The following is a 25,816-nucleotide window of genomic DNA, read 5'->3' as shown; positions in this document are numbered from 1 at the left end:
TATACCTGCCAGATATGTCCTGGGGGTACAGAATATTATATTTCACTTGTAAGAAAAAAAGTGTAGTTTCCCAAACATTAAAGTAGATGATCCTTAAGTTACACTTCATAAATTAAAATGTGTCATTAAATGTTAAGGTCTAATTTTAAGATTAACTGTGTGTAGTTTTGTTATATTTACTTCATATATGTTATAGTTGATCCTATCTCAACCAGTCCAGAGCTTTTGATCATATCACATGACTTTCATCAGCAGATGACATGTAACTGTCACATAATTTTAGATTTTTAATTATTCTTTCAGAGCCTAAAACAGTACAAAAGAAGAAGCAGAAGAAGAAAAAGAAGTCCACCTTAGCTTACAAGTTTAGTCAAATACTATTTCTTTATTTTGGAAACAGCAGCTGACAAAATAATCTCAGATGCTATTGTATTTACTGGATTGAACTGAATTGAGTTGAATTGTGTCATAGTGGCCTGGAGCTTCTTCTGTCTCCGATCTATTCAGATCAGCTCTGTTTATCATATTCTGTGTTGTTTATCACTTGAAAAACGTTTCAACAGTAACTAAAATACTCCTGATATATGCCCAGGTGTGTGTTAATTAAACTTGTAATGTATTTTTCCACTGGAACTGTGACAGCGACTTGAATGAACTATCCCCTCAAATGTTTGTGGTCACTTAAAATTGTCCAGTTTTTGACAGAAAAGCACATTTTATCGACTAATGAAATAATTAGATTTTTTCACATGCAGGGATTAACAAGCACATTTGCAGCAGCCGTCACTCCTGTGTTCCAAAGGCACATTGTGTTAACTAATTTGATTTTACTATATTAAAAGGCCAATAGGCTGTGTGGTACCTGATGGAATAAATGCCGTTAGTTGATTATCAAAAGTAAAAATAAAACTATTGTTATGCTTAAAAATATCTCTATTATGTGTTACAGGCACTACAGCACTATACTATAGTTACTATAGTTACCATAGTATAGTAACTAAGAGGACTTCACTCTCAGATTGCAGGCTTACGTGCTGAGCCTTCAGCTTTTAGGCCCCTCCCCTATGGCACAAACTCTCAATCTGGATTTGGAAGACAAATACCCGACTTACATTCATACATTTAAAATTCAAAGTAAAACTTTATTTTTTCACAAAGCTTATAGTTTGGGTTGGTTCAGGTGAACCTAAACCATCCCTTAGTTATGCTGCTATTTGCTCAGGTCACTGGGGTTTTCTTTCTTCGCTTTATTGCATATCATTAACTTTTGTGTATTTCTAGTATACTGAGAGCTGTCTCCATTACACTGATTCCTTTTCCATGTGTAAATACTTTTAGAACAAAGGTGGTAGGGTGTGATTAGCTGAATCCAAAGACCTCACTGAAGCCCCTGAATATGAACTGTCTCTGGATGAAGCTCCTTAGTAAAATAGTCACTGATAAACATTATAGGCATATAATGTCTCCATCAATACTGCTTGTCTGATAACCAAATCATCACGACCTGAGAGGAAACCTTATGTTCAGTAAGGCAGTAGTAAATTATCACAGCATTACAATCACAGGAGTTAGTGTATGGGATAACTGTCCATCAATACGTAACTGCACAAACAATTGTGCAATTTGTTTAAACACAACAAATTGCACAAATACTGGAAATGTTCCTCTCAATGATTGAGTTGTTTCATTGTGTTCTATTGAAGCCAAGCTGAATGAATTCATTAAGGTTCTTCTTTAAGCGATGACATGGAAGCATCCAAATGTGCATAACATATGCGGAATAAATTAACTAAACTAACAACCTAATAGTTAGGGTTATTTTTTTTTTATTTTGTCCCTATCCCGCACATATTTAGCATGAATATTTAGCAAGTATGTTTATTATGTTTGGAGTCTTACTTTGATTTTCAGAAGCATAATTTAACTTACCGTAACTTACTTTGCAAAAAATATTTTTAATCAAACTTACTATTCAAGTTTGCTTCTTAGCCTCAAGGACACTTTGACAGTTTGATTTACTTAAAATCAGATAAAAGAGATTGTTTTTCATGCAATTCTTTATATGTATAGCATTAGGTATAAAGTATTTTTATACTTTATAACAATAATGCACTGCAGTATTACAAGTATTACACCTTGTGCACAGTAGCGAGTAACAGTCTTCATGGTTTATTGCTGCATACAGGCAATTGTGACATCTTTAGCATACAGTTTTTCTGGTAAGTGCATGCTATATTGATCAAAAATACTACTTTGGTTACAAAGATAGATTTTTGTAGGCCTCAGTGAGAACTGCTGTGTTGTGCTGACTTCATTATTGTGTCTAAACAACTGTGACAAAATACTTGCTGCGGCCAAGGAAGCAAAATACAGTCTGTGTCAACTAACAGGCTTACTGGATCACCACATACAAAGGCACTTCTCGAAGCTGTTTGCTTTTTGTGTGTTGCTGGTTTGTTTGCTTGCTTGTAGCCCGAGTGAAATGTGTTTCTTCTTATTGCTTTTTGTTGGTGGTTTGGTAAAGACAAGGACATTATTAGTCCATGTCATCGTGGTTCTGGGTCGACTCGTTGATCACCTGAACAAGGGAGCAGATGAAGAGAGAAAAAGCGATGAGCAGGGATATATCTGTACGTGCCTGTATGAAGTGAAAGATCTCTTTAAGCGTATTCTACCTGACCATCCCTGGTCTCAATGGTCTTGATGAGAACTTTCTTGGTTGTTGTGGTTTCGATAAGTGGTTTGGATTCAACCATTGTTTCTAAGACAGAGAAGTATCGTTAGAAACTGGCAAAAACTGTAATTCCAACTGTAAAAATCAGCATGGGGAATCTTACCTCTCAGGTTAAGCGATGAGAAGTTTGGCAAGGGGGTGGAGATTCTGCAGACGGAGAAAATACAGCTCACTAATTAAGATTAGCATCTTGAATCTTGAATCAAATGAGTGTTCATATCTGTATTACAGATTAATGCATTTCAGAAAATGCTTCTCCCATCACCTGCTCTCCTCTCCTTCCAGCAGCTTTCTATAGGTGGCAATCTCAATGTCCAGAGCCATCTTGACATTTAGCAAGTCCTGGTACTCGCGGAGGTGACGAGCCATCTCATCCTTCATGTTGTGAATGTCCTCCTCAAGACGGCTGATGGTGTCCTGGTACCCACTCGTCTCCAAGGAGAAGTTCTCCTCCACCTCCCTCATCTGGCGCTCCAAGGACTCATTCTGGGATGGCAGCCAAGACAGAACAAAATACACTTTTGCAGTAAAAGTTAAGAAAAAAGAAATATTTTCCTCTCTGCTTTTCTATTTCCTTAACTTGTGCTCAGTTTCTCCCTTTGCTTCCAGTTTTACAAATGTTGAATATTTTTATATATATTCTGTATCGTCTATATTGCAGCCAAAAACTGGAAACTCACAGTTCCTTTCAGGGCATCCACTTCACAAGTAAGTGCCTGAACTTGGCGTCTGTAATCATTGGACTCCTGTTTGGCCACTCTCAGAGCTTCATTATTCCTGGCTGCAGCTTCAGTGAGGTCAGCAAACTGGCAATCACAGTGACAAACAGAGAGGAGAGACAGAGGAAAAGAAGGAAAAAATGAGAAATCAACTCTTCAATAAATGATGAGTCAGAGGCTGAAGGAGATGGGAGTACGGCAGCTTTCATAAAGTGTGTAAATTATGAAAGATGTAGCCACGACAGAGCCTTGCAGGGATTACCACTGTGGCACCAGTGCTCTGAGGCACTTTTAAGGTTACTGACTTTCCACTAGTGCTCAAACGGCAGGAAGGAGGATTGCTTATACCTTGCTAGTTCTCAGTATTCTAATGTATAATCAGTTTTTAAGATAAGAAAGACTAATCACATAATTTGGACAAATGATGTTGCATTTATACGGTGAATTTGTTAGCAAACACTTATTTTTTTTACCTGTCAAACAAATACAAAGAAACATTAGTGACACTTGTTAGTCTTTTAATGGCCTTCCTGATAAATTTTGAGCCTAATATTTACTTGTTCTGTTGTTTGGTTAGATACATGGTGATGTTATGAATATAAAAACATAAAAAATTCACGAGTTGAAGGTGTAGTTCACGTTACTGCGCTTGGTTAGATATGCTTCTCTAAAATGCCTTTACCTTGGATTTGTACCATTCCTCTGATTCCTGGATGTTTTTGGAGGCCAGGTTCTCATACTGCAGACGGACGTCCCTCAGAGCCGCTGTCAGGTCAGGCTTAGCTATATCCATGTCCACCTGCACATGCTGCTGCTGCTGGATCTGATTCTGCAGCTCCAACATTTCCTGTAGCAAATTCAGCAGAGTCAGTTTATACAGTTAGCACAGAACGTTTTTTAACAGTTATTTTGTATGCTTTTGTGCAATTAGCCTTAAAGACTTACAAAAGCTTTGGAAACTAAACCCTGCTGATGTAGCGCTTGAGCAGATTAACAAATATTTCAAACTATTTGGCCCAGTTTTTCTAAAGGTACCTTTTTCCTCTCAGGCTGCACACGTGCAGTGATTCTGCAGTAGACCGATTTAGCTTAGGCAACAAAAAAGGAAGGCTTACCTCATCATGCAGCTTCTTGAGGAAGTTGATTTCCTCTTGGAGTGACTCCACTTTCCGCTCCAGGTCCAGTCTGGCGAGGGCAGCGTTGTCTACATCCTGTACAATAACACTGACTCTTAATAAGGTGACTTGTGAAGGTGACATGAGTTATGCATAATGTGCTTGCTGACAAAGAAAAAAAACCCTGTTGTGCACATGCTGTAAAAAGCCCTCACACAATCCAGTGCACAAAATGACCCACTGTATGGTTGATTAAGGTCACAAACACATGCATCCAATGAAAATCAACTGTGGGCACATGACATGTCCTTGCAGACGTTGTTAACAGATGAGTAGGTGTTTTCTCGTGTCGTTATACAATTCAGCAGCTGCATTATAGGCAGACATTTGCTCAAATACTTCACATAAGCACTATAATCAAGTTCAAGAAGAAAAGTGACTTTTTCCTCATCTACATTTGTTTGGTACAGTTATTTTATCTTTTGCTCTATGATTCCTGAGCTCAGATGGAGCATGAGTTTTCTCACTTATACAATAAAACAAACCAATGAACCTCTATAGCTGCTGGCCTGACAATCTTTGTGTGTGGGAAAAGGCTGGACAGAATTGAGTGAAATTTTTAGTACTGGAGAATACCCAGAACCACAACAAATTATTAAAGAGATTATTAATAACCTAACCTGCAATCCCTTGCAGTTTTCTCCAGTAGAATTCCAGATCTCCTACTGGTAACTAATTTGGCTTGTTATCATTTTATAACATTACTGAATAAAGTTCATAAAGCCATCTTCTGTTTTATCATACTTAATCATACATACAGACTGGCTGTGGCACCATGGCTTTGTTGGGGCGTTGGCAGGCTGGCAACTGAGGTATCAGCAAATGAAGCAGCTTTGCCTCTGCACTAATGCCACAAACAAAGTGTGCTATTCAGCAGGGGTTCCCAAACAAGCCCAAGGCTGAGAGAGTGACTGTCTGCCTGACTGAGCAAGAGCTGGCTGTGGGCTCTGCATTGTTGTCAGTGTGCCACTCAGGCAAGCCACGGGGACTTCCTTCCTCCCATTCACACAGACAATGCCATGACTGTGTAACGTATGTATCACTTAAAGCAAGTCCTAAAAGGTATATAATCATCATGAGTCTAACATTTAAACTACATTGGTGGGATGACAACTTTCTTTTTCACCTTTTTATTCCATGACAACCTTTGGAAACTGTCTGCATGACTCATCCCTGTGAAAACCAGTGATACGGAACAATCTCTGACAGGACCATAACAAGTGAGATTTTTCTGTGCTGATGCTCTCCCAGAACGAGACAGCCGGATCACATGGTGGCTTGTCTTCTCGCTCTGATAACCACATTGGAGCCACACTGTTGTTGCCCTTGTGTCCGGCTCATTCATTGTGACCAGTCAGACTTAAAAAGATCTCCTCTCGCTGCAGGCCTGATTTAACTCAACAGTCACAACTTAGCCTTTTGTACCAGTCCAGGGTCAGTCACTGCTCTACAGCTATTTTGATCATGCCTAGAATCTGCTGTTGTGCCATCAGAAGAGTGCATTCCTGTCTCCACAGCTCATGGGCAATAATTAGAGAGAGATCACCCAGAAAAGAAATGAGAAAGTTAATCTTCATATTAAGGATAAAGGTTTATCCGATTACTTTCACATCACTTTCCATCAGTTTGGTTGCTTAAACCTTAATTTAACCAAAAACAGCTGAGAATATGAGGCACTGTAGGTCTGCTATTGAGATCTAAGACACTTCTCTTTATCACCCTCAAAATGTCCATCTATTGCAGTTTTTGGCTGCTGTCACCAGTGTAGAGCTGTACCTGTCTAAAGCCCTGCATGTTTGCCTCAGACTCCTCCCGCTGGGAAATTTCATCCTGCAACCTGCAAAGAAAGGTATAAAGCAGAACCTTTATTTTAGCAGCCACTGTAAATATACACTTAAAAATCATTTGCGGCATTTACTTCTCCTTTAAGCACGAAAAACAACTTTTTGCGCAGTGCAGGGTAAGAATTTATGTTTACATACTTTCACTCTATACATAGTCTGTTTAGGCTCTAACTAATAAAGATTTATGTAATGTACCAGAGCTGAATAACAGTTCTAGACAACAAAAGAAACAATACATGGAGTTGAGGACAGAAAAGTGCCACGCCTCCTACTTCTCTCTCAGCCTGTCGATGTCGTCCGCCAGGTTATCCCGGTGAACTTCCACGCGGGCCTTTTCGTTGGTGAGCTGGTCCACCTGGCGTCTCAGCTCCCTCATCTCGTCCTCGTAAAGATCTCCGACCCGGGACGTCCCTTTGCCCCGCAGCTGCTCCAGCTCCGCCAGCAAGATCTTATTTTGCTGCTCCAAGAAGCGAACCTTCTCGATGTAGTTGGCGAAGCGGTCATTGAGGGACTGCATCTGCGCCTTCTCGTTGGTGCGGTTCGTGATGAATTCGGTGTTTATGGCGTCAGACAAGGAGAAGTCCAAGTTCTCGGATGCCAGCCGGGGCATGGCTGCACTGCTCCGGAGCCTCTGGGTCTTCGACGCGTATATGGTCGGGGTGGAGGAGAGCCCGAAGGAAACCCGGGATGAGCGCACCGGGATCGAAAACTGGCGGCTCGAGTAGCTGGACCTTACGGCGGTTTTCTCCCCGCCGAACATCTTTCGGTAAGAGGAATGTGGACCTGATCTATAGGCCATCTTGTTTGTGTATTTAAGTACTAGAGCACTGTCGCCGATCTGGAATATATCTTGTTTCTATCAGCATCTGCGAAGAGCGCCTGGGAAGGCGTGTCCTAAACCGTTACTCATTTATAGTCTCCTCCTTATGCAAATACGTAACAGTGACTTGAGTGGCACATTGAGAATCCAATCGCAAATCAGAGCACACATATTTGCCTGTCAGACTCGCAGATATTTACACCAACTCTTCGCATACAGTAGCCTAAAGTAATTGGATTGTGCTGTTGTGTCCAAGATATTGATCCTGAAGATTTTGCACACATTTGAGACTACTCTCACCAAGTTTGCCCGAACTTTAACGCTCATCTTCATTTTTACTGGGACACCAAACATCACAATGAATGATTTTACACTCTCACTTACTGTAGATGAAACAGTGGCATTTTTAGCACCTCACAAGAGGAAAGGACTTTTTCATCATACAATGCTGAGAATTGTAAAGAAAACAAGTTAGGTTTTTTTTTTAAAGCAATGCACCCATGTCAGCACTAAGCACAGTCAGTGTATGACTACATGTCTAAGTGTAATACCGTAGTGTTTTACGTATGTCTACTGTTTTGGTGAAGGGTGTTTGCTTGGGTGAGAAATACAGGTCTAGTAAAGTATGTGCAAGTCAGCAGCCTCACACAACGGTTAATCAGGTTTAAAGAACAAGTCTGATGATGTCACACACTAATCCTAGGAGAGAAAAACAGAGAGCTTGGGGGATATGAGTCAAAGTCATTCAATACTGGCAGGTTTGCTGCATTCCTGAAGCTTTTGTTTGGGGTGTATTATTTGTCACCCTCGTCTCAGACTGAAATGCAACGAAAATAATGAGATATTTCCGTAAGGACTAATCTTTGTGTCCAAAAGCTCTTTCCTTCTTTCCCCTCCTCTGTCTTTTGCCCTTCTCAGCGCACAGGGCTGTCAGTGCTGCAGTGCTGCTGACTTGCTGAGATTCAGTGATTCTGAGGAGAGACGCATGGCAGCAGAGCTGAGCCAATGACACCTAACACCTCCCAACTGTGCTGCACTGGTGCTGCTGAGCGTTATCTGCTCTTTAGTAAACATAAAATAAGTCCAAGATGAGAGATCAAATTGGTTTTAGTGACTTTTTTTTCACTAGATAAGACTGAATGCACAAATATCTCTTTCAGGGAGACTTTCAGATTTTTGGCTTGCGGGTGAGGGTGACTGCGGTTATCTGAAGCTGGCGTGCAGCCCCTGAGATATGACTGTGCAGTAATAAACCCAGCTACTCGGTGAGCTTGTTTGATCTTTGTGACGCAAACTTCAAATTATAGCCTGGCTTTGCCTAAGCAGATTGACTGTTTAAAGCTTTTGGTTTATTCTCATAGTCCTTATCTGTGCCATATTTGTTAAGACTTTGCACAGATGTTCTAGTCGACGTTTGTGCGAGTTAATCAAGTAAGAAGTAAATGGTGATTGTATAAATTGGATTTCACCTCTCTCATTTTGAATAAATTACCAGAACACACAAAATGTTTGCTTTTTGATTTTGATTTTGAATGTGCAGAAAATAATGTGAGTGAGTGTGCAGATAAATGAGAAAGAATCATCTGAGTCTATGTTTACATGACTCTGGCACATAACCTGAAAGGCACTGAAAAGCTTTATGTATGTATATTATCAGCAATATCAGGGGTCAATATTTTTTTTATTCGATTCAATTCATATTTATAGCATGAAATCACATTCACCTCAAGGTGCTCTATATTATAAGGTAAAGAGCCTACAACAATACAGAGAAAATCCCACCAATCAGATGACTCCCTATGAGGAAAGAGTTGGTGACAGTGGGATGGAAAAACTCCCATTTAATAGGAAGAAGCTTCAGGCAGAGCCAGACTCAGGGAGTGTTCTTTTGAGGTGATACAGTACTGTGGAGTACTATGCATAGAGAAATATACTCTCTCTTTCTAGTCCCTTCAGTACTCTCACTGCAGCATTTTGCATCAACTGAAGGCTTTTTGGGGAGTTTTTCAGCATAGCCTGATAATAATAAATTACACTACTCAATAGAAAAGTAGAAATGCATGAAATATTTTTTCAGCATCACTCTGAGACAGGGTGTTTCAAATTTTTTGAAACATCCTGTGCAAGCTATTGTGCAAGAAAGCAGTCCCACGTTTCTGTTTAATAATTATTTGTCTTTTCTTTATTTGTGCAATTATATAAACAAATCCAATAAAATCACAGTATGAGACGTGAACTGCTTTGAAGTCAATTTTGATACTGATTTGGGGGTTTTGGAGCAGTTTTTTTTAATTTCTTAAGTTAGCATTCATGTTGTGTTGTTACAAGATGACTGTCACTGAATCCTATCCTGAAAAGTGAGATTGTGTAAGTATTTTCTATTTTTAAACAAATCTTTGTAAAGTTGATGAAGTTTATGTGTGTGGTCAGATCTGTATCGAGAGCCATTTAAATTTTTGCTTTTTTTCATGGGATTTAAAGAAGCATCAAATCTTACAAAGGGGCATTTGCCAAAGACATGCAAGGACGAATCAAATAAGGAAACTTCCAGCATAAAGGGCAAAATGCAGTTAAAGGTATCAAGGAAGATTTTGTACAATATGGCCCACAGATGTTTTAGTATTAAAGTGAAACATTAAAATCTAAAGAGAACTTCAAAAGTTCAATTCCAAACTTTTGAAACTGGAGAAGTGATAGGCAAAAGCATAATAACTGAAGCAGTTTGTGGTGCTTGAGCATGCAAACATGAAGCCATGGTTTGAGTAAAACAGTGGAAGCCCATTACCAAAAGCAGCTACGCAAATTCACATGATCAACGCTCACTTAGAAACAGGGTGGGGGCCATGAAAATTCCTGCTCCCAGGCCCATTATGATCCCGCTCTGCCAGTATTGGCCACAGAGAGAGACAGAGGAGGCCTGGATTGACACAAACAGAGCAGGGATTGTGTATTGCTGATCTGTCACCTAACTGCATCAAGAGAATGCAGACAGTAGGCCGTAATTATTGTGTGTAGCACGGCGCTTGACAGTGCAACAGTTTGGGCCAAATAGCTCCCATTCTTGGGAATGTATCGCTTGGTCTTTTTATTTTTGTTGCTGAGATTCCGCTTTTCTGCTCCAAAGCAACAGCCCTGCGGGGGAGCTAATTAAAGGAGGCGTACAAAAAGAATCAAATAAGACTCGACATCAGTCAGAGTCAGTCACTCTGTAATGGCGCAGGGCAACAGATAAGTTCAATCTTATTTCTGGGTGTGGTCCCTTCAAAACTGCAGGGTAAAAGCAAAAAGGAACCCTTTGTTTTATCTCCCATGATGGTGAATCACAAACCCGTGCGCACCAGTAGCCATAGTGATCATCCCCAACATTATTTAGCAGAACTAAAGTGGAGACAGTGGCTGCACTGTTCATCGATTCTCACAGGACATAAGTGATGTGTTCAGCTATAAGGTTGTGAAAATTAGTTATTGTGGTGAGAAGATTGCAAAAAGTCTCTCTCTCTTTTTTTTCCTTTGGTCTTTTTAAATTGGTCAGCATCTCTGCGGGTCATGACCGCTCAGATTAATTGTAGGCAGAATCTGAGCACAAAGTATTTGCTGCACATGAGTTAATGCACAGAGAGCAGACAGTCATAAATCTTAACGTGAGAAAGAAAGGCTGTAAATCCACGGCAGGGGCTTCTGTGGGCTTTTGTCAAGTCAGTGTGAGAGTCAGGTTATCATCAGTGGGGGAAAGTAGAGCCTGTTTAAAACTGGATTCATGTGGTCAATGCTAATTCTTAGAGAGTTAAAAAATCACATCAAACACCACCTAAACAAGGACATTTATATGTATGTCTTGTCTTTAAGTAGTCTTCAGGAATATTTCTCCAGGCTTTTTAAAGGACATTCAAACCTTTTCTTTGGATGTTGACTGCTGTTTGTTCCGTTCTCTGTCAAGATGATCCCACACTGCTTCAATGTTGACATTTCCAATTTATATTCAGTACTCCATCAGACCTGATACTGATTTTCATAGCAGTTCTTGTGTATTTAGGCATACCTCAGCCTTTTCTCCCTGTTTCCCTTCCTTCAGAATGGATTCCTGATATGCACCTTTCCACTGAGTCCATTTCTGATGAGGCTTCGGCGAACAGTAGATGGATCAGGTGAGGTCAGGTTCTGGAATTTTCAGTTACTTCTTCAGGACATAACTTAGCAGATACTGTTTATCTGGTGTAGATTTTTTTGTCTGTCACTTCTCCAGTTTAGGGTCTTTTTTATGCTTGAGTGATTTATAGTTTAGTCCTAAGTGACTTAACAACCGAACAAACAAAACCAAAAGTCCTCTGAAAACGGTCAGGCTCAAGAACTTTGAAAGACCTTCACAATGCCTGTAGAACTATTCACCAAGAACACTTTAAAAGTTAAAAGAAAGTCTGGCTCCATTAGAAGCAACATATAAAAAAATAATGGGTGTTCAAGACTTTTGCACAGTACTGAACATTATCAGTTTTAGCGATACTGCTTGTTTTACTGCTGTTTTTAAGCTGGATCTTTTCTGTCAATGGTAAGCAAAACACATAGAGCAGGCATGTGTGCTCATTTCGCTTCCACTGGATACCTTTGAACCATGGTAACAACAGAGGAATTAAAGTGCAAGGGCTATTTTCCAAATCTCCATAGTGACTGACAAAACCCTTGGAAAGTATCCAGAATGGTCACTTTGTAAAGACCTCTCTCCCCCATTCTCTTTGTCTCTGTATTTCTTTGTCTCACTCTGTGCTTGTGTGTGTGTGTGTATGTGCGTGTCCATGTGTGTGTGATTGCAGGGAAGGGTCAGGCACAGGGACAGGGAGCGGAAACACCCACACACACTAATAGGATTTCCCAGCATTCTCCCTTCACATTAGCATAAAATCATCATGTGTAGTCTGTCAAATATTTAGCATGTAAATGTCGAAATGAATTATCCCTGTTCAAATTACCACCTGCAGCCGTCTGGTCAGACCTGTTTCAAGGATAAGATCCCTCTGGTCACGCATATTACAAGCTAGCCTGTCAATGACGATCACATCAAGTGTCACTTGCATATGCCTGACTGCATCAGGGGGCCATTGCTGACACCGAGTGACAGCTGCAGATGACTCGCACTCTCCTCTGCACCTTCACCTGCCCGAGGATGAGTGAGACTCAAATAGTGTACACGGACTAAAACACAGACTTAAAACAACAACCAGTAGATAACAATTTTGTATCCAAAATCAGTCTATTAAAGTACATCTTTTAATAGTTTAGAGGATAAACGGAGTAATGTAAGCCTACGGCTCGTTCAAAATTCACATGTTTCACTTAGTTGTAACCAAAGTCAAATACCACCAGAGCCCAGAGATGCTTCTAGGCACTCAACACAAATAGGATTATTTTCACTATTTTATAACTCAACCCTGAAAGTATTTTGAGGAGACAGGGATGAGTGTATATTTTTTGAGCTGCCTTTTTTAACCCCTACTTATAACTGGGCTACATTAGTCAGTTTTCTATTTGAGAGAATAACATCCCACAGGCGTTTGTCACCTAAATCTTTTTAAAAATCAAGCTGACAAACTCATGGACTGACTCACTGATGTGATGATTGATTGACTGACTGGGTGATTGATTAGACGATGGATAGAGTGGTAGACAGGCTAATAAAACCACCAAAAATAATCTCTTCTGTTCCCAAAACTTCTCCACTGTGGACGTGTGAACATGTAAACACAGGCTTTAAACACAGGTACACCTTTAATAGAGATAGCAATGTAAGTTAAATATTGACTGTACATACAACATTTCAACTCACACCCAAAGTGTGGGTGTTAAAAGAAGGCACATAAAAAAAAAAGTAAAAACTCAGAAATGAAAATGTTCACTTTTCTATCATTGGTTATCCTGATGACCACTTTAACACATCCTGATATGTTGATAAAATAAGAAAGCATTCAATTATTACAGAACCAAAGCAACAGTATCAGTTTTGTGTTCACCCAATCAGTTTCACTCCTTTGTACTCTATTTTTGGCCTCAACCAAACCCTAAAGTAAAAAGCCAGTACTACAGTAGTCCAATTCACAAGTAGTATATATCCTGCTGATTAAATGAGCCTGGGTAAGAAACCTATAACTTATAGATTTTTTGCAAGTAAATCAGTTCTTTAATCTAAAAAAGATCAAACAGCTATTAGAAACAAATGTTCTGGACAAACCCAAACCAGCAGTAAAATAATACAAGCAATGAAATCTGCTTTCTATTACAGATGACCTTTTTTTTTATTTCCCGTATGATGTTCAAGAGATTTGAGGGAGAAGAAAAATAGGTCTTATTTGTTTACATTCTTCTATCCTATCAAACACTACCTGATATTCAGCACCAAAAAATATCGTAAATTTAGACTTTTTTTCTGTATTCAAATGCAAATAAGAGGCACAACTCTCATGGTTCATAATTATTTACAGATAAAACAACACATTTTTCAAGTTGCATGACATTAAACAACAAACACAGTCGATACTAGCAGCTGATTCTGTTAAATATCATAGTATGGGGCAGTATTGGCCACATCTCAAATGCAGATTGTCCATTGAGTCTTGTGCTTGTAGTACATGGCTTACGCCACCAGATGTCCTACTTGGCTGTGTCACAACCGCTGACTCGCCCTCGGGATGAACTTTTCTGTCTGGGATTCTGAACTCCACTGACGCAAAGGAAGACTGACTGCCATTTTTATTTGCCCAGGTTTTTGATGTGTCAATAGTAGGTGACACCCTGACACCCCTGCCTCGAGCACTGCTTTTAATACTTGAAGCATCTAAAAAGGGGTCCGAGTCGCTACCATGTGGCAGGTTGTAGTAGATGCACTTTGGAGTCGGAGGCTTCGCCATCTCCTCGAGTTCTGATGAGGATATGGCTGCAAGGGGACTGTGCTGAGTTTTGAAATGGGGCGGGGAATCGTCGCTAGTGTTCTCCTGACCTGTGTCTACGGATGTGCTGTCCAAATTGCTGTACATTCCCAGCGAGACTGGAGGAGATTTTCTTATGAGATGGTTCTCCTTTAGGAGCCATCTGCCTTGATCAATCAAAACCCCATCCGCTGAGTTTTGTGAGACAAAAGAAATGCACTGTGCAGCCTGTGTGGTGGCTTCACGATCTGCTTTTAATGAGCTTGCTGCACTGAAGTAAGAAAGATCCTCCCTTGAGGCTTTAGTACCTGAGTCACTGGAACTAGGAAAGGTTCCTGAGTTACTTGCAACAGACAACTTTGAGCTAGCCAGTTCCAGACTTGTCCTCTCAGCTTGGACAGCTGAATGTGTATAGACTGGAGAAGGTTTCTCTGAAGCCTCTCCTCCACTCTCTGACATAATATCTACAGACTCCTGAGTTCTATAGCTGCCGCTCTCTGATGTTTCTGGTCTGTAATCAGATAAATCAGAGGTGCTCGGGCTTGGCAGGCATTTTAAGCCGTATGAACTGTCTTTTCTGCTTTTCAGAAGAACACTTTGCTTGGTTTTTACAACCTGAGCATTATCAGGCTCTATCCTAATGTTCCCATCCTTGTCATATATGAATACAAGCGAAGAAGACTGGAGGGCATAGTTCACAAAGTCGAGTAATTCCTGGGATATTTCCCCTGGATGAGATAAACTGCCACTTCTTTCTGTAAGCATCTCTCCTCCTTCATCTGTTTCAGTAACCGTGTCTGTTCCGTTACCTTTGTCATTAGCACACTGACCTTCAGAGGAGTATTTGCTTGGGGATTCAGTGCCTTGTTTTTTTTCCTGGTCTAATTTCTCTTGTGGCTCCTTCTCTTCATCATCCTCCCTCTCCTCTTCATCTCCAGTTTGACCTGCTGTCAGATTTTCATCCCTCTCTAACTCTTCTCCACATTCTCTCTCTTCTGCTGATTCTTCCTCCTGACTACTTTCTGTTTGCTCCGGCTCTCTCCTCCTGTCTTCAGCCTCATCATACTTTTCATCTTCTGTGTCCATGTCCCTTCCTCCGTCTACCTCTTCCTCGTCTGTTGTTGTCCTTGCTCTCTCTTCCTCTGTATTTTTAACCACAGAATCTCCACTACCTTCCTCCTCATGTTCTTCATCTTGTTCTCTCTCTTCTTCTACCTCCTCCTCTTCATTGTTTCCCTCACTAACCTCTTCTATTTGCTGTGTTTCCTTTTCATCCTCAACTTCTAGCTCATTTCTATCTTCATTAAATTCTTCCATTTCCTTGTCATCATCTGCATTTTCACTAACACTTTCCTCTGCATCTGTTGCAGTAACTCCATTTATTTCTGCTTCCACCTCCTCTTCCTCATCTGCCTCAATACCATCCCCAATTTTCTTTTCCTCATCGTCAGATACGTCAGTACCTTCCAGTAGTTCCTGCTCTACATCACCTGTAACAAGATGTAACTCTTCATTTTCTTCCTCCTCCTGCTCTAATTCTACAGTTACATTTTCTACTCCACCCCCTTTATTTGTGTCTTCCACATTGTCACCTTCATCTTCTTTCTCCTCCTTATGCCTCTCCTCATTTTCCCCTCCATCACTGCTTTTTTCCTCACCTTCCTCGCAAACCTTCTCATTTATCTTCTCTTCCTCCTCTGTCTCCCCAGCACCCTCTCTCTCATCTGTTTCTTCAGCACTATACTGAGTTGGGTCCTCATTCATAAAATCTTCATCTGTCTCATCAGCCTCTTCTTCCTCTCCTTCTCCTAATTCATCCCCCAGCTCTCTTTCATCCAGTGTCATCTCTTCCTCCTCTTCATCTGCCCCTGCTCCTTTCTTGTCAAGAGATTGCTCATCACTCACTTCCTCTGATTCTGATTGCTCTGGCTTTTCTTCTCCATCTTCCCCTCTTCCCCTATTTTCTTTTTCAGTCCCTTCACTATCGGCCTCTGTGTCTGTTCTATCTCTATATTGCTGGTTCACCTCATCTACTTCCTCTGTTGTTTCCTCTTCATCTGTCCCTTGCTCTTCTTCATCCACCCCTGCTTCTTCCTTATCAACAGACCCCTCTCCGCTGTCTTCGTCTGATTGCTCTGGCTCTTCTTCTCTGTCTTCCTCCCTTTCTCCATCTTCCTTTTCAGTCCCTTCACTTTCATCTTCTGTATCTCCACCCCCCTTAATCTTCACCTCCCTTTTCTCCTCTAGTTGTTCCTGTTCTCTACTTTCTTCTTCTTTTTTCACCTCCTCTCCATCTGTCTCTTGCTCTTCTTCATCCACCCCTGCTTCCTCCTTATCAACAGACCCCTCTCCACTGTCTTCGTCTGATTCTGATTGCTCTGGCTCTTCTTCTCTGTCTTCCTCCCTTTCTCCATCTTCCTTTTCAGTCCCTTCACTTTCATCTTCTGTATCTCCATCCCCCTTAATCTTCACCTCTCTTTTCTCCTCTAGTTGTTCCTCTTTTCTACTTTCTTCTTCTTTTGTCTCCTCCTCTTCATATGCCCCTCCCTCTTCTTTATCAATAGATTCTTCACTACTTACTTCCCCTGATTTTGCTTCTTGCTCCTCTTCTTCCTCTTCCTCTCTTTCCCAATCTTCCTTTTCAGTCGTGTAACAATCAGCTTCTGTCTCTTTTGTATCTTCATCTTCCCTCATCTTTACCTCTTTTTCCTCCTCTAATTGTTCCTCTTTGCCACTTTCTTCTTCTTTTGTCTCATTTTCTTTGTCTTTTAATAACTCTTCTTTTTCTGTCTGTGATTCTTGGGTTTCACTAGGCTGCTCTGACTTGCTTATTATTTGTCCCTGTTGGGTATAAACTGCATCAGGAGTGTCTTCAGTTACACATCGACTATCAGACTCAAGTGATTGTTTTGTTTCATCGTTACAGTCCTGGACAAATTGCTCTAAATCTTCCTCTGAGTCTGACTGGTTTCGATCAGTCTCTACACACTGGCTCTCTTCCACAGGGTAAAAAGTTCTGATTGTCGAAGCGATCTGTTCCCTGAGGTCTTGCGGCATGCTCAGCTCCTCCATCAGCTCATCAATGCCCGAATGCTGTTCCTCAAATGCATCGCCGCCTTCAGAGACGACATCGAGCGCAAACTCCGTTTCTGACACTTTGGGAGAAAGGGGTTCACTTTCAAGCCTTTCCCTCAGAATCTGGAAATCCTTCCAGCTCTGTCTTAAACGAGAAGATGCTCTGCTTTGCAAATCAGTCAGACTTGCTCTCTGCTCTTCCTCGTCCTCGATGGCCGAAATCTTCTGCAGGGACTCCATCATTAGCATCGCCTCTGACTTGGTTCTTGATATTTTATCCTCTCGTGGTGTGGAGTCTATGAGGTGATCTCTCAGAGTCATCACTGACAAGAATGACACAAAGGCTTTACACGACGAGCCAAACACTGAGGCTACTTGTGTCGGGAAATCGGGAAGGCTGTTAGATTTTTCAAGGTTGGATGCCACGTTGGTGTCAGAGGCTCTTCTGATGCACTGAATGGATGAACAGAGTTGTTGCAGGGCAGGCTTTATCTTTGCTTTGGGACTCAAAAAGTTAGATGATGAAGATGTTTCGTCGCCAGCTGGACAGATGGCCTCTGCAGATTTGTGTGGCCTCAGTCTGTTCTCCTGATGTTCAAGGTCAGCTCTGACATTTGGCATAGAAACACTTAAACCTTGTACTGTTGTTAGTTCTTGGTGGCTAAGAGGAACTGATAGACAAGATGATGATCCCTTTATAACATCATTGGAGGATGGGTTATTTTCATCAAAATTAGTATGGCATTCATTTTTTTCATCTGATTCAGAATCTCCGCCTATCTGAAATATAACCTTTGTTCGAGATTGTGTTTCCTCTGTGATCACCTCCTCTGGATATGGCACTTGGTCTGGGGTGACTTTCTCCAACCAGTTCTCAACATATTGGTGGATCTCGGAGGGTGAAGGATCGAGAGAAGGCATCGAAACAAGCGGTTTTGTTGGTGATATTCCGCTTTCAGGCATGGATTTTGGCTTGCTAGTTGTCTTTTTAGTAAGACATTTGTTGGGTTGCAAAATGTCTGACATGTTCTTTTTCATTTGAGGCCTTCCAGTTGGAGTATTTACATTGTGGCCAATATCGCTAGCAGCTTCTTTGCTTGTGTTTTGTCTCTGTGGTGCTGTTCTAAGTAATGAGGCTGAGCTCTTTGTTGGTGTTTTTTCACCTTTATTGGATTTCTTAGATTGGAGACTTTCTGCTTTCTTTTCTGCTCCTTTACTCTTTTGACCACTTCTAGCACTTTCAGAAGAATTCACACTCCTTTTCCCCACACTGACCTTACTGCTTAGCTTGTCAGCAGATGAATGCTTGCTATCTTTTGAGGGGCTGATTAGGCTTTCCTTCGGTTTTTTATCCGTGTTACTTGTTGAAGTTGAACTCTTCTGGCTCCTGGCAGACGTAGTCATCTTTTTCTTCGTCGTGCTTTTTGGAGTGTTGTCTAGTTTTACTCTCTCTAGAATTTGAAGGTTTCTCTTGGTTTCGTTTTCACTCGGTGAAGACAGATTGTTTGTATTCTCATGTGTCAGAGATACTGGCTCTGATGACAGTGATAGCATCTCCTCTTTCTGCCTTTGCAGTGAGTCAGCAGTGGGTGGCTGCCAGCTACAATCTATATCACAATCATTACTCGATGAATGAGGCCCTGAGTCAGTCGACTGTTTACTTTGTGGTGCCAGAGGGGAGCCATGTAAAGGAACGCCATCTACACTATATTCCTGATTCGCCAAATAGTTGTCATAGCAGCCTTGGGTCTCATAAATATGCATCACAGTCTCTCTAAACTCCATCCCATTATTCTGTATCTGAAGGACCTCAGCAACTCCTGATGACCTAATGGAGGAGGGGGTGCATTTGTTGCTCATTCCTGCGGATGCTGTTTTGCGAGGTTTTGGGATGGGTCTATTGCTGCTGCTGCTGCTGTGTTTGACAAGGCAGTATCCCTCCGTTGTTTCGCCATCGGCTGTCCTTTCCACATAGGAATAATGTCCCAGCATGCTCTCTTGCACCCCTGACTCTGTGACCCTCTTCACACTCTCAATAGACGCCTTTTTATTAACATGTCGAGGACCAGGTGTGGGAGTGCGTTTGACACTTTTTTTCGCTTTTCTCGTAGCTGTTGAAGTGTATCCTTCACATGTTCGCTCATCATTAAAGCCGACGCCTCCAGCTGCGGAGGGAAAGTTCTCCTCTTTCGTTTCTTCCTCGCTGATACTAGAGGAGTCTTTGGGAATGACATTGTTCGAGTCAGGGGAGCGGTTGCCTGACTCAGAAATTGAGGCACAAGCTGCCCTCTTGCTAAGGCTGGTGCGGCTGAGTGTGGTTGTCCAGTGGAGCATCTCCTCCTCCTTAATGGTCAGACGAACTTTCATCTCCACAGTCATGCTGCCATCTTGATTCACGCGGAAAGACTTTTCAATGTCATCATCGTGAGGTACGATGCAGGTTTGATTCACGTTATCTTCCCTGCCAGTTCCGGACATCTCCATAGATGTGTGATGCTGATTGGCTTCTGCTTCAAGTACTCCATTGTGGGGATGCAGGTGGCCATTTTGAGACTTGTTTATCTGGTTCACAATATATCGCTCTGATGACACGGAGAAGTTCCTTGATCCTCGTCCGCTCGAGAAAGACTTTTTATTCTCTGCTTTCAGAGATGTTTGGGGAAGAGATGGGACAAAAAAGAAAGAAAAAAGATCTTGGGTCACGTAAAGATTTTGCAGTAGTGCTTCAAAGAATAGAATAGCAGAAATTATAATAAGCATGCTTATGTGCTTCACTCTCATATCTTTCTTTTGAAAATTAATCCGGACACCCACAAAAAATCTACCATTTTTATTTTATACCATTGTTTTGGTATGAAAGTAAACAAGATACAACGTGAGATTACTCTGTGCTTTTTTAAGAGATTTGACACTTCAAGGAAAAGATTGTATAGATTCAAACTTGCGTACAGAGAGCGTATGAGAGAGGTATGAGAGTAACTGAATAGAATAACAAAACATAACATGTTTCCTTTTCCCCGTGGCGTAAACTAACACTTACGTGCTCTAGGTTGTAACATTGATGGTTCAGCAGTTTCCAGGAACATGGCCTGTGCCATCTGGCCTGTTCTGTGAAAACTATAGTTTGCTAATCTGAAAGGCTCGTTGCCCGCTGCCACAACAACTCCAGAGCACAAGATGATAGCAGCAAGACCATCAACCTAAAAGAGGAGAAATGAGATTGACATTCAACATGGGAAACCGCAGATTTTCTTCATCTTATGAATGCATCACTTACTCTATATGTGACTATTCTAAATTATGCACTTCTGAGCTTTTTTTTTGAATAACACAATTTTAGTCTGTAATTTATATCCCTTAAAAACTGCCGAAAATTAGATTCTTTTATTTTTGCGTCATTCCTTCTCAAATCAACACTGGTCTTCTGTTTGATCGTCTCAGATTTGCATATTTTACACACATTTTATGGTACAAAGGTTAAACATATAGAACGAGTCCTGTACAATTTTAGCTTTAATCTCCTAGGACCTGGCGTCCACATATATGGACATCACATTTTGCATTATTTAGACCAAAATACTCAATTTTGCTGATATCCACCTACAAGGACATTATACTGCTACTGTTCTATTGAAATTTTAAACGAATATCCTCATATGTGGCTCTCATTTTTCTTAGAAACACAAATCAGGTTTAAAAAAAAAAATCTGGTAATTCTTTGTTTATACATTCATCGGGTCCCAATATGCCCAAATATGAAAGAGAAATTAAAATGCATGCCGTGGAAAAGTTCGGGTCTTAGGAGGTTAAATATAATTTTTTTAAAAGCGAACCATCAACCTATTTTCATGCCATCAGAGGCGATGTTTGAACACAAATATCTCAAAGATCATTAAAAATAAAAGCCTAAAATTTTCACTCTTTTTTTCTTACCATCAAAATGAATCAGGATTTGTAACAGATACATCAAAATAATCTCTAATGACACACAGTGGTGTGTATATTTTTCATTTTCAAAACCTGAGTAACTCAATTTAAATATTTCTTGGCAAATAATCCTTTAATTAAAAAAACAAAACAAAAAAAAAACATTTAAACTAAAAGACTTTATCCTCATCATCTCAAAGGTACTGAGAGAATTAATTTGGTACATTAAATGTCTATGGAATAATCGGATGTTTGAGTATCTACGATTGCGTGACAACTGAGAAGACTCCACTGATCAGCTGATCGCCTGACCTTGTGTCGTGGTTTAAAAGTCTGGCAGAAGCCCAAGTTGCTTCGTCAAACACAAGCACAAGAGTAAAAAGTCAACCTTAAACATGTAATTAGACTGAAAAAATGTGGATAACCACTTTGTAGATTTGTTTATATCTGTCTGTCTGTAGCTTTTTTTTTTTCCATCCTTGTTTTGTGCCAGGCAGACACACCTTTGCTTAATATAGATTGAGGTGTCTTTGGAAAGAAAGTAATATACTTACTGCTATACATAGAAAGTATAATAAGTGGAAAACACAGGTCTCACACAGCAGGGAGCCAATTTAAAATTCACAAAAACATTGCTCCTTTTAAACCCACATAGACAATGAAAAATGCATTTCCAAGTTCTAAGCCTATGTGCTTGTGTTATTTTTGGCTGTTATAGTTAAATATTCGAACCATCAAATTCTATCTCCTTTCTCTTCTCGTAAAACTTTCTTTTAGAAATCACCTACAATCCTGAGGCAATTGCACAAATTTATTTTCACTGATTGCAGAGTGAGATTAAAATGAAATGTAACTGCGCTACATTTACTTAAAAGAAAAACACCCTACATTTGTCGGTATCTATCTGAGAACAATACTAGTAGGTGCATAGCTCGATCTGTTTCTATCCAAACACACACCTTTAGACAGATTTTTTTCCTCGCTGAGCTCCTGATCTAACAATGTGGGTGAGGAAGGTGTGGGTGGAGGGAGACACCTCTGTGGCTCCAGTAGAATGAACTGTGCTCTGTAAAACTCATGAGTAATCCAGTATTTCAGATATTTAAATCCCTCCATCCCTTTTGTTCAGAAACTAGCAAAAACATCTGGTTTGTAAAGGATAAAGACTGAAAACGTGGACAAATAGCAACATGTAACATGTAACACTGATGACATAAAGATTTATTTTGGAAATTTTACCCATTTCACAGGACTAGTGATGATTCCTATTTTCAGTTTATCGAGAACTTACTCTTCTGCCATCTGTAGAGTAGAGTTTCAGCACTGGGAACTGCAGGATCTGCGATAGGTAATCCAGCAACGCATCAAATGTTGGAGCTGTTCTTCTCTGCAAAACAATTGTGCGTTTAACACTTGGATCCCTGTTCTTGATGACCATAAGCCTCTTTGGTGTCCGTACTGCCACCCTTTCAGTGACCTTTGCTGGCCTGATGGCTTCATTCTTGCTGCCAAACTGACCAAATCTGAGTCCTTGACGCCGCCGCCGTCGCCCTGCACTGAGCGGTCTGGTAGTATTCCAAGGTACCTGCCGCCGGTTCACTTCATCCAGATTTATTGGCTTCACACGTTTCTGGTCAGAGCACACATAAGCACCTCCATCATGTAAGTCATCTAATGCCTTAACAAGGTGAGTCCCCCGGGGTGTGGTGATAGTCCTCACTCCAAATGCCAGGGGCACTTTCTTGGAAAGAACATCCAGTAGAGCATCAAAGGTCTTAAAGGTGCGGGTATTGATGACCATTCGATGCCCTCCAAACTGATAGTCACCGCTTTTGTAGAAACATACTCTTTTAGAAGCTGAAGGGTCAGACGAGAGCTGCAGGGGTCGGGAGGGTAAGGTCTGCCCACTCCCAGAGGACAGTCCCTGGGTAGGGGGTTCCTGGATAGGTGTAGTGCTCATACTGTCTGGAGGGAACTGAAAAGAGAACAGAGAGGCCATTTCAGTGTAGTCAAAGTCGCTTTTATCCTTTTTTTTCTCTAATTTGATGAAACCAAGATATATAAAAGTTGCTTATAATATAGACAATAAGAGAAATAATACAATAGTAATAGGGAAACTGCACTTTTGGCTTAGTGCAAAGGACATTAGCTGTTTATGTGAAATATAATGAAAAAATAAAATAAATGAATATCAAACTACCACAAACCATTTTCTTTAGAATTTTCTCAGTGTGTAGGTTTTAGGATGCATTTAAGTTGTCGTGAGTGAAACTAAACTGACTGCAAATGTACATAAAGAGGGCTGCAGAATATAATCATTTTTCCTGAGCAAATTCTGTAATCCATTACAGAGAAAACCTTTCAACTTTAATGTAAGGCGAACAAAGTAATAGAAACACCTCTGGTTATACTGCAACAGAGTTCAGTGTCATAAACTACATGCTAAAACTCCACAAATACAGGATTTAATACAGGACAGTTAGACTGAATTACATTTAGCTAAGTGTACCCAATAAACTGGCAACTTTATTTAGATTATATTAATATGATAATACAATATAAACATTTGTATATTATAAGTCAATATAAACACTATCTAAAATTTAAAAAAAGACACATTGAAAGAGCACCATTTGTACTTCAGAGCCTTTGTTGCTCTCATCAATAGAAGATACATATATTAGTGTACAGTAAAGATCGCATGGAAATGATGATGAATAATGTCTTGTAACTTATAACTTATAAACAGTAAACAAACAACAGTGTGATCAGCAAGTCAAAGTGAACGTAAACACAGGCCCTTCACACCCCACCCATACACTAGATCAGACAACCCACTTGAAACACATTAAAATGACTGACTGGATAAGCAAACATGCCGATAGATGAAACAAACAAAATCTTACCGGATAGTTCCCATTTTATCCTAATAATAACAGCTAAAACAACAGAAAGCGTGTATCTGTTGCTCCTCTGAGCGCTGGTCAAAGCCTCTCAGCAGCGTTCGAGGGCTATTTTAGGACGTGCAACATCATGGCCAATTTGCCTAATCTTTGCTCACACTTAATCAGCACATAAGGCAGCAAAAACGCGAAAATACGTAGAGAGTGTACCACAGAGGACTAGAAGAGAATGCTTTTATTTGTAAGGAAGTAAATAAATGATTATGTTATTGTATTAGAGAAAGTGTGGGATATACATGTATATATTTATCAAATAGCTTATTTTGTATTATTTCCAGTAGGAAATCTCCATTTACAATACAGAAATGATCTTATTGGCCATATTTACCGGCGATAAGGTTTTCTCAGCCTTATTGGCCATAAATACCTCATCTCTCCTTTTCCTTATTTGCACTTAAAGACAAAGTAATAAATATTGGGTGACTCAGAGAAGGGTCTAGTAAGTACCAGAATAAGAAATAAATGAAGAAGATGGTGGGAAATGAAAGTATTCCTGATTTCCAGTTTAAATGATATTAGTGAGTGTTTGCCTCTTCCAACAGATACCACAGGTGGCTTGGACTATTTCTAATTTGCAAGCAGTCTGTCTAATCAGATTTGAGAGGTCTTCGCCTAATAGGGATTAGGTTAAAGATTTTGCACGCTGCTGACAGCGTGAGGTAGAATAAAGTCTTTAGAGAGCACTTTTACCTCACAGCAGGTATTGAAAATCCACCATCAGGACACATGATGCATCAGTATTTAGAGTTCATGCAGTTTGTGCAGCGGGGCTTTAGTACATAAACAAGAAAGTGGGGAAATCTGTAGCATTGTATCTACACTTGGATGGGGCAATTCATCCAAATGCATGTTGTGGATTTTGAATTTTGGCCGTTGGGAGAGAAGCTAATGTTCGAGCACATGCATCAGGAGTCGAGAGCTGTGTCACTGTACTACAGTTCCCATACGGTATGCCAATTCCTAATTGGCCCCGACTGAATAAAAGGCATTCATATCTCCTGCTAACGTGTACCATCCTAGAAGATGGAGACAGTGGTGGTGAAGAAAGGACATGTGTAAGTCGTCAGGATTAATCCATTACATTTTTTGTGTAAATAAATGTAAATAAGTACAATTATTTTTCATTACCTCATTTCTCTTGCAAACTACATGGCTTTTAGCACTAATTTTAGCATTTAACCTCTCTTTGCTATATACTCTACATTGTATGTACTGTAGCTACCAGTGTATTGCACTTTCTCTGTTAAATTATTCAGAGTGTTTGCAGTGTTTGCCTAACCTTCAGTCATTAGGTGGTAATGTCACATGCTGGTCTCTTTGGATTACAAAGATCCAAATTAGCAAGTCAGTCGTGTCACTGTGTAAGATCAACAGTCTGCCATCACTGTGGCCTGGATTGTGGTCCTCAAAGGTTACAAGTTTGAACTACACAACAGTCGTGCCTTCTTCAAAAGCCCAAGTCCATCTAATAATTCCTTCAGAAAAACAGGGGCTCTTTCATGGGCTTTTAATTACACTCAGTAATACATTATTCACCACTGCTTGGGGCAAATCTAATAGATATTGTATATTTTAACCGCTTGGCAAGATGGCAGCATCTGTGTTTTCACATGAACTTAAGCTCCCAAACCACAGCTTACAATGA

At 40.4% G+C, this 25,816-nt stretch overlaps 2 protein-coding genes across 2 annotated transcripts; both read right to left on the bottom strand.

Moving 5' to 3' along the window:
• Positions 1–2,146: 2,146 nt before the first annotated feature.
• On the bottom strand, positions 2,147–7,370 carry viml (vimentin like). Its single transcript, XM_026150165.1, has 9 exons — positions 6,745–7,370; positions 6,405–6,465; positions 4,569–4,664; positions 4,136–4,300; positions 3,415–3,540; positions 3,000–3,220; positions 2,838–2,881; positions 2,676–2,761; positions 2,147–2,578 (listed from the first exon to the last, which is right to left on the bottom strand). The coding sequence occupies exons 1-9, from the start codon at positions 7,269–7,271 to the stop codon at positions 2,537–2,539; spliced, it is 1,368 nt and encodes a 455-aa protein (XP_026005950.1). The 5' UTR covers positions 7,272–7,370; the 3' UTR covers positions 2,147–2,536.
• Positions 7,371–12,743: 5,373 nt separating this feature from the next.
• On the bottom strand, positions 12,744–24,393 carry LOC113011322 (oxygen-regulated protein 1). Its single transcript, XM_026150805.1, has 4 exons — positions 24,115–24,393; positions 22,500–23,183; positions 20,322–20,481; positions 12,744–19,920 (listed from the first exon to the last, which is right to left on the bottom strand). Exons 2-4 carry the CDS (start codon positions 23,166–23,168, stop codon positions 13,841–13,843), a joined length of 6,909 nt encoding a protein of 2,302 aa, XP_026006590.1. The 5' UTR covers positions 23,169–23,183; positions 24,115–24,393; the 3' UTR covers positions 12,744–13,840.
• Between the last annotated feature and the right edge of the window lie 1,423 nt (positions 24,394–25,816).

The sequence above is a fragment of the Astatotilapia calliptera genome, chromosome 18 (assembly GCF_900246225.1).
Source record: "Astatotilapia calliptera chromosome 18, fAstCal1.2, whole genome shotgun sequence".
Taxonomy (NCBI): domain Eukaryota; kingdom Metazoa; phylum Chordata; class Actinopteri; order Cichliformes; family Cichlidae; genus Astatotilapia; species Astatotilapia calliptera.
This window is presented reverse-complemented; position numbering and strand designations above follow the sequence as displayed.

Coding starts and splice junctions, on each gene's coding strand:
- viml (XM_026150165.1), bottom strand. CDS start 7,271: ATGGCCTATAGATCAGGTCCACATTCCTCTTACCGAAAGATGTTCGGC. Junction 4,665..6,404: donor ACATGCAGGGCTTTAGACAG/GTACAGCTCTAC, acceptor GTTATTGTACAG/GATGTAGACAACGCTGCCCT. Junction 2,579..2,675: donor TTGAGACCAGGGATGGTCAG/GTAGAATACGCT, acceptor TCCCTTGTTCAG/GTGATCAACGAGTCGACCCA.
- LOC113011322 (XM_026150805.1), bottom strand. CDS start 23,168: ATGAGCACTACACCTATCCAGGAACCCCCTACCCAGGGACTGTCCTCT. Junction 20,482..22,499: donor ACTCTACAGATGGCAGAAGA/GTAAGTTCTCGA, acceptor CTCCTCTTTTAG/GTTGATGGTCTTGCTGCTAT. Junction 19,921..20,321: donor AATGTTACAACCTAGAGCAC/GTAAGTGTTAGT, acceptor CTCTGAAAGCAG/AGAATAAAAAGTCTTTCTCG.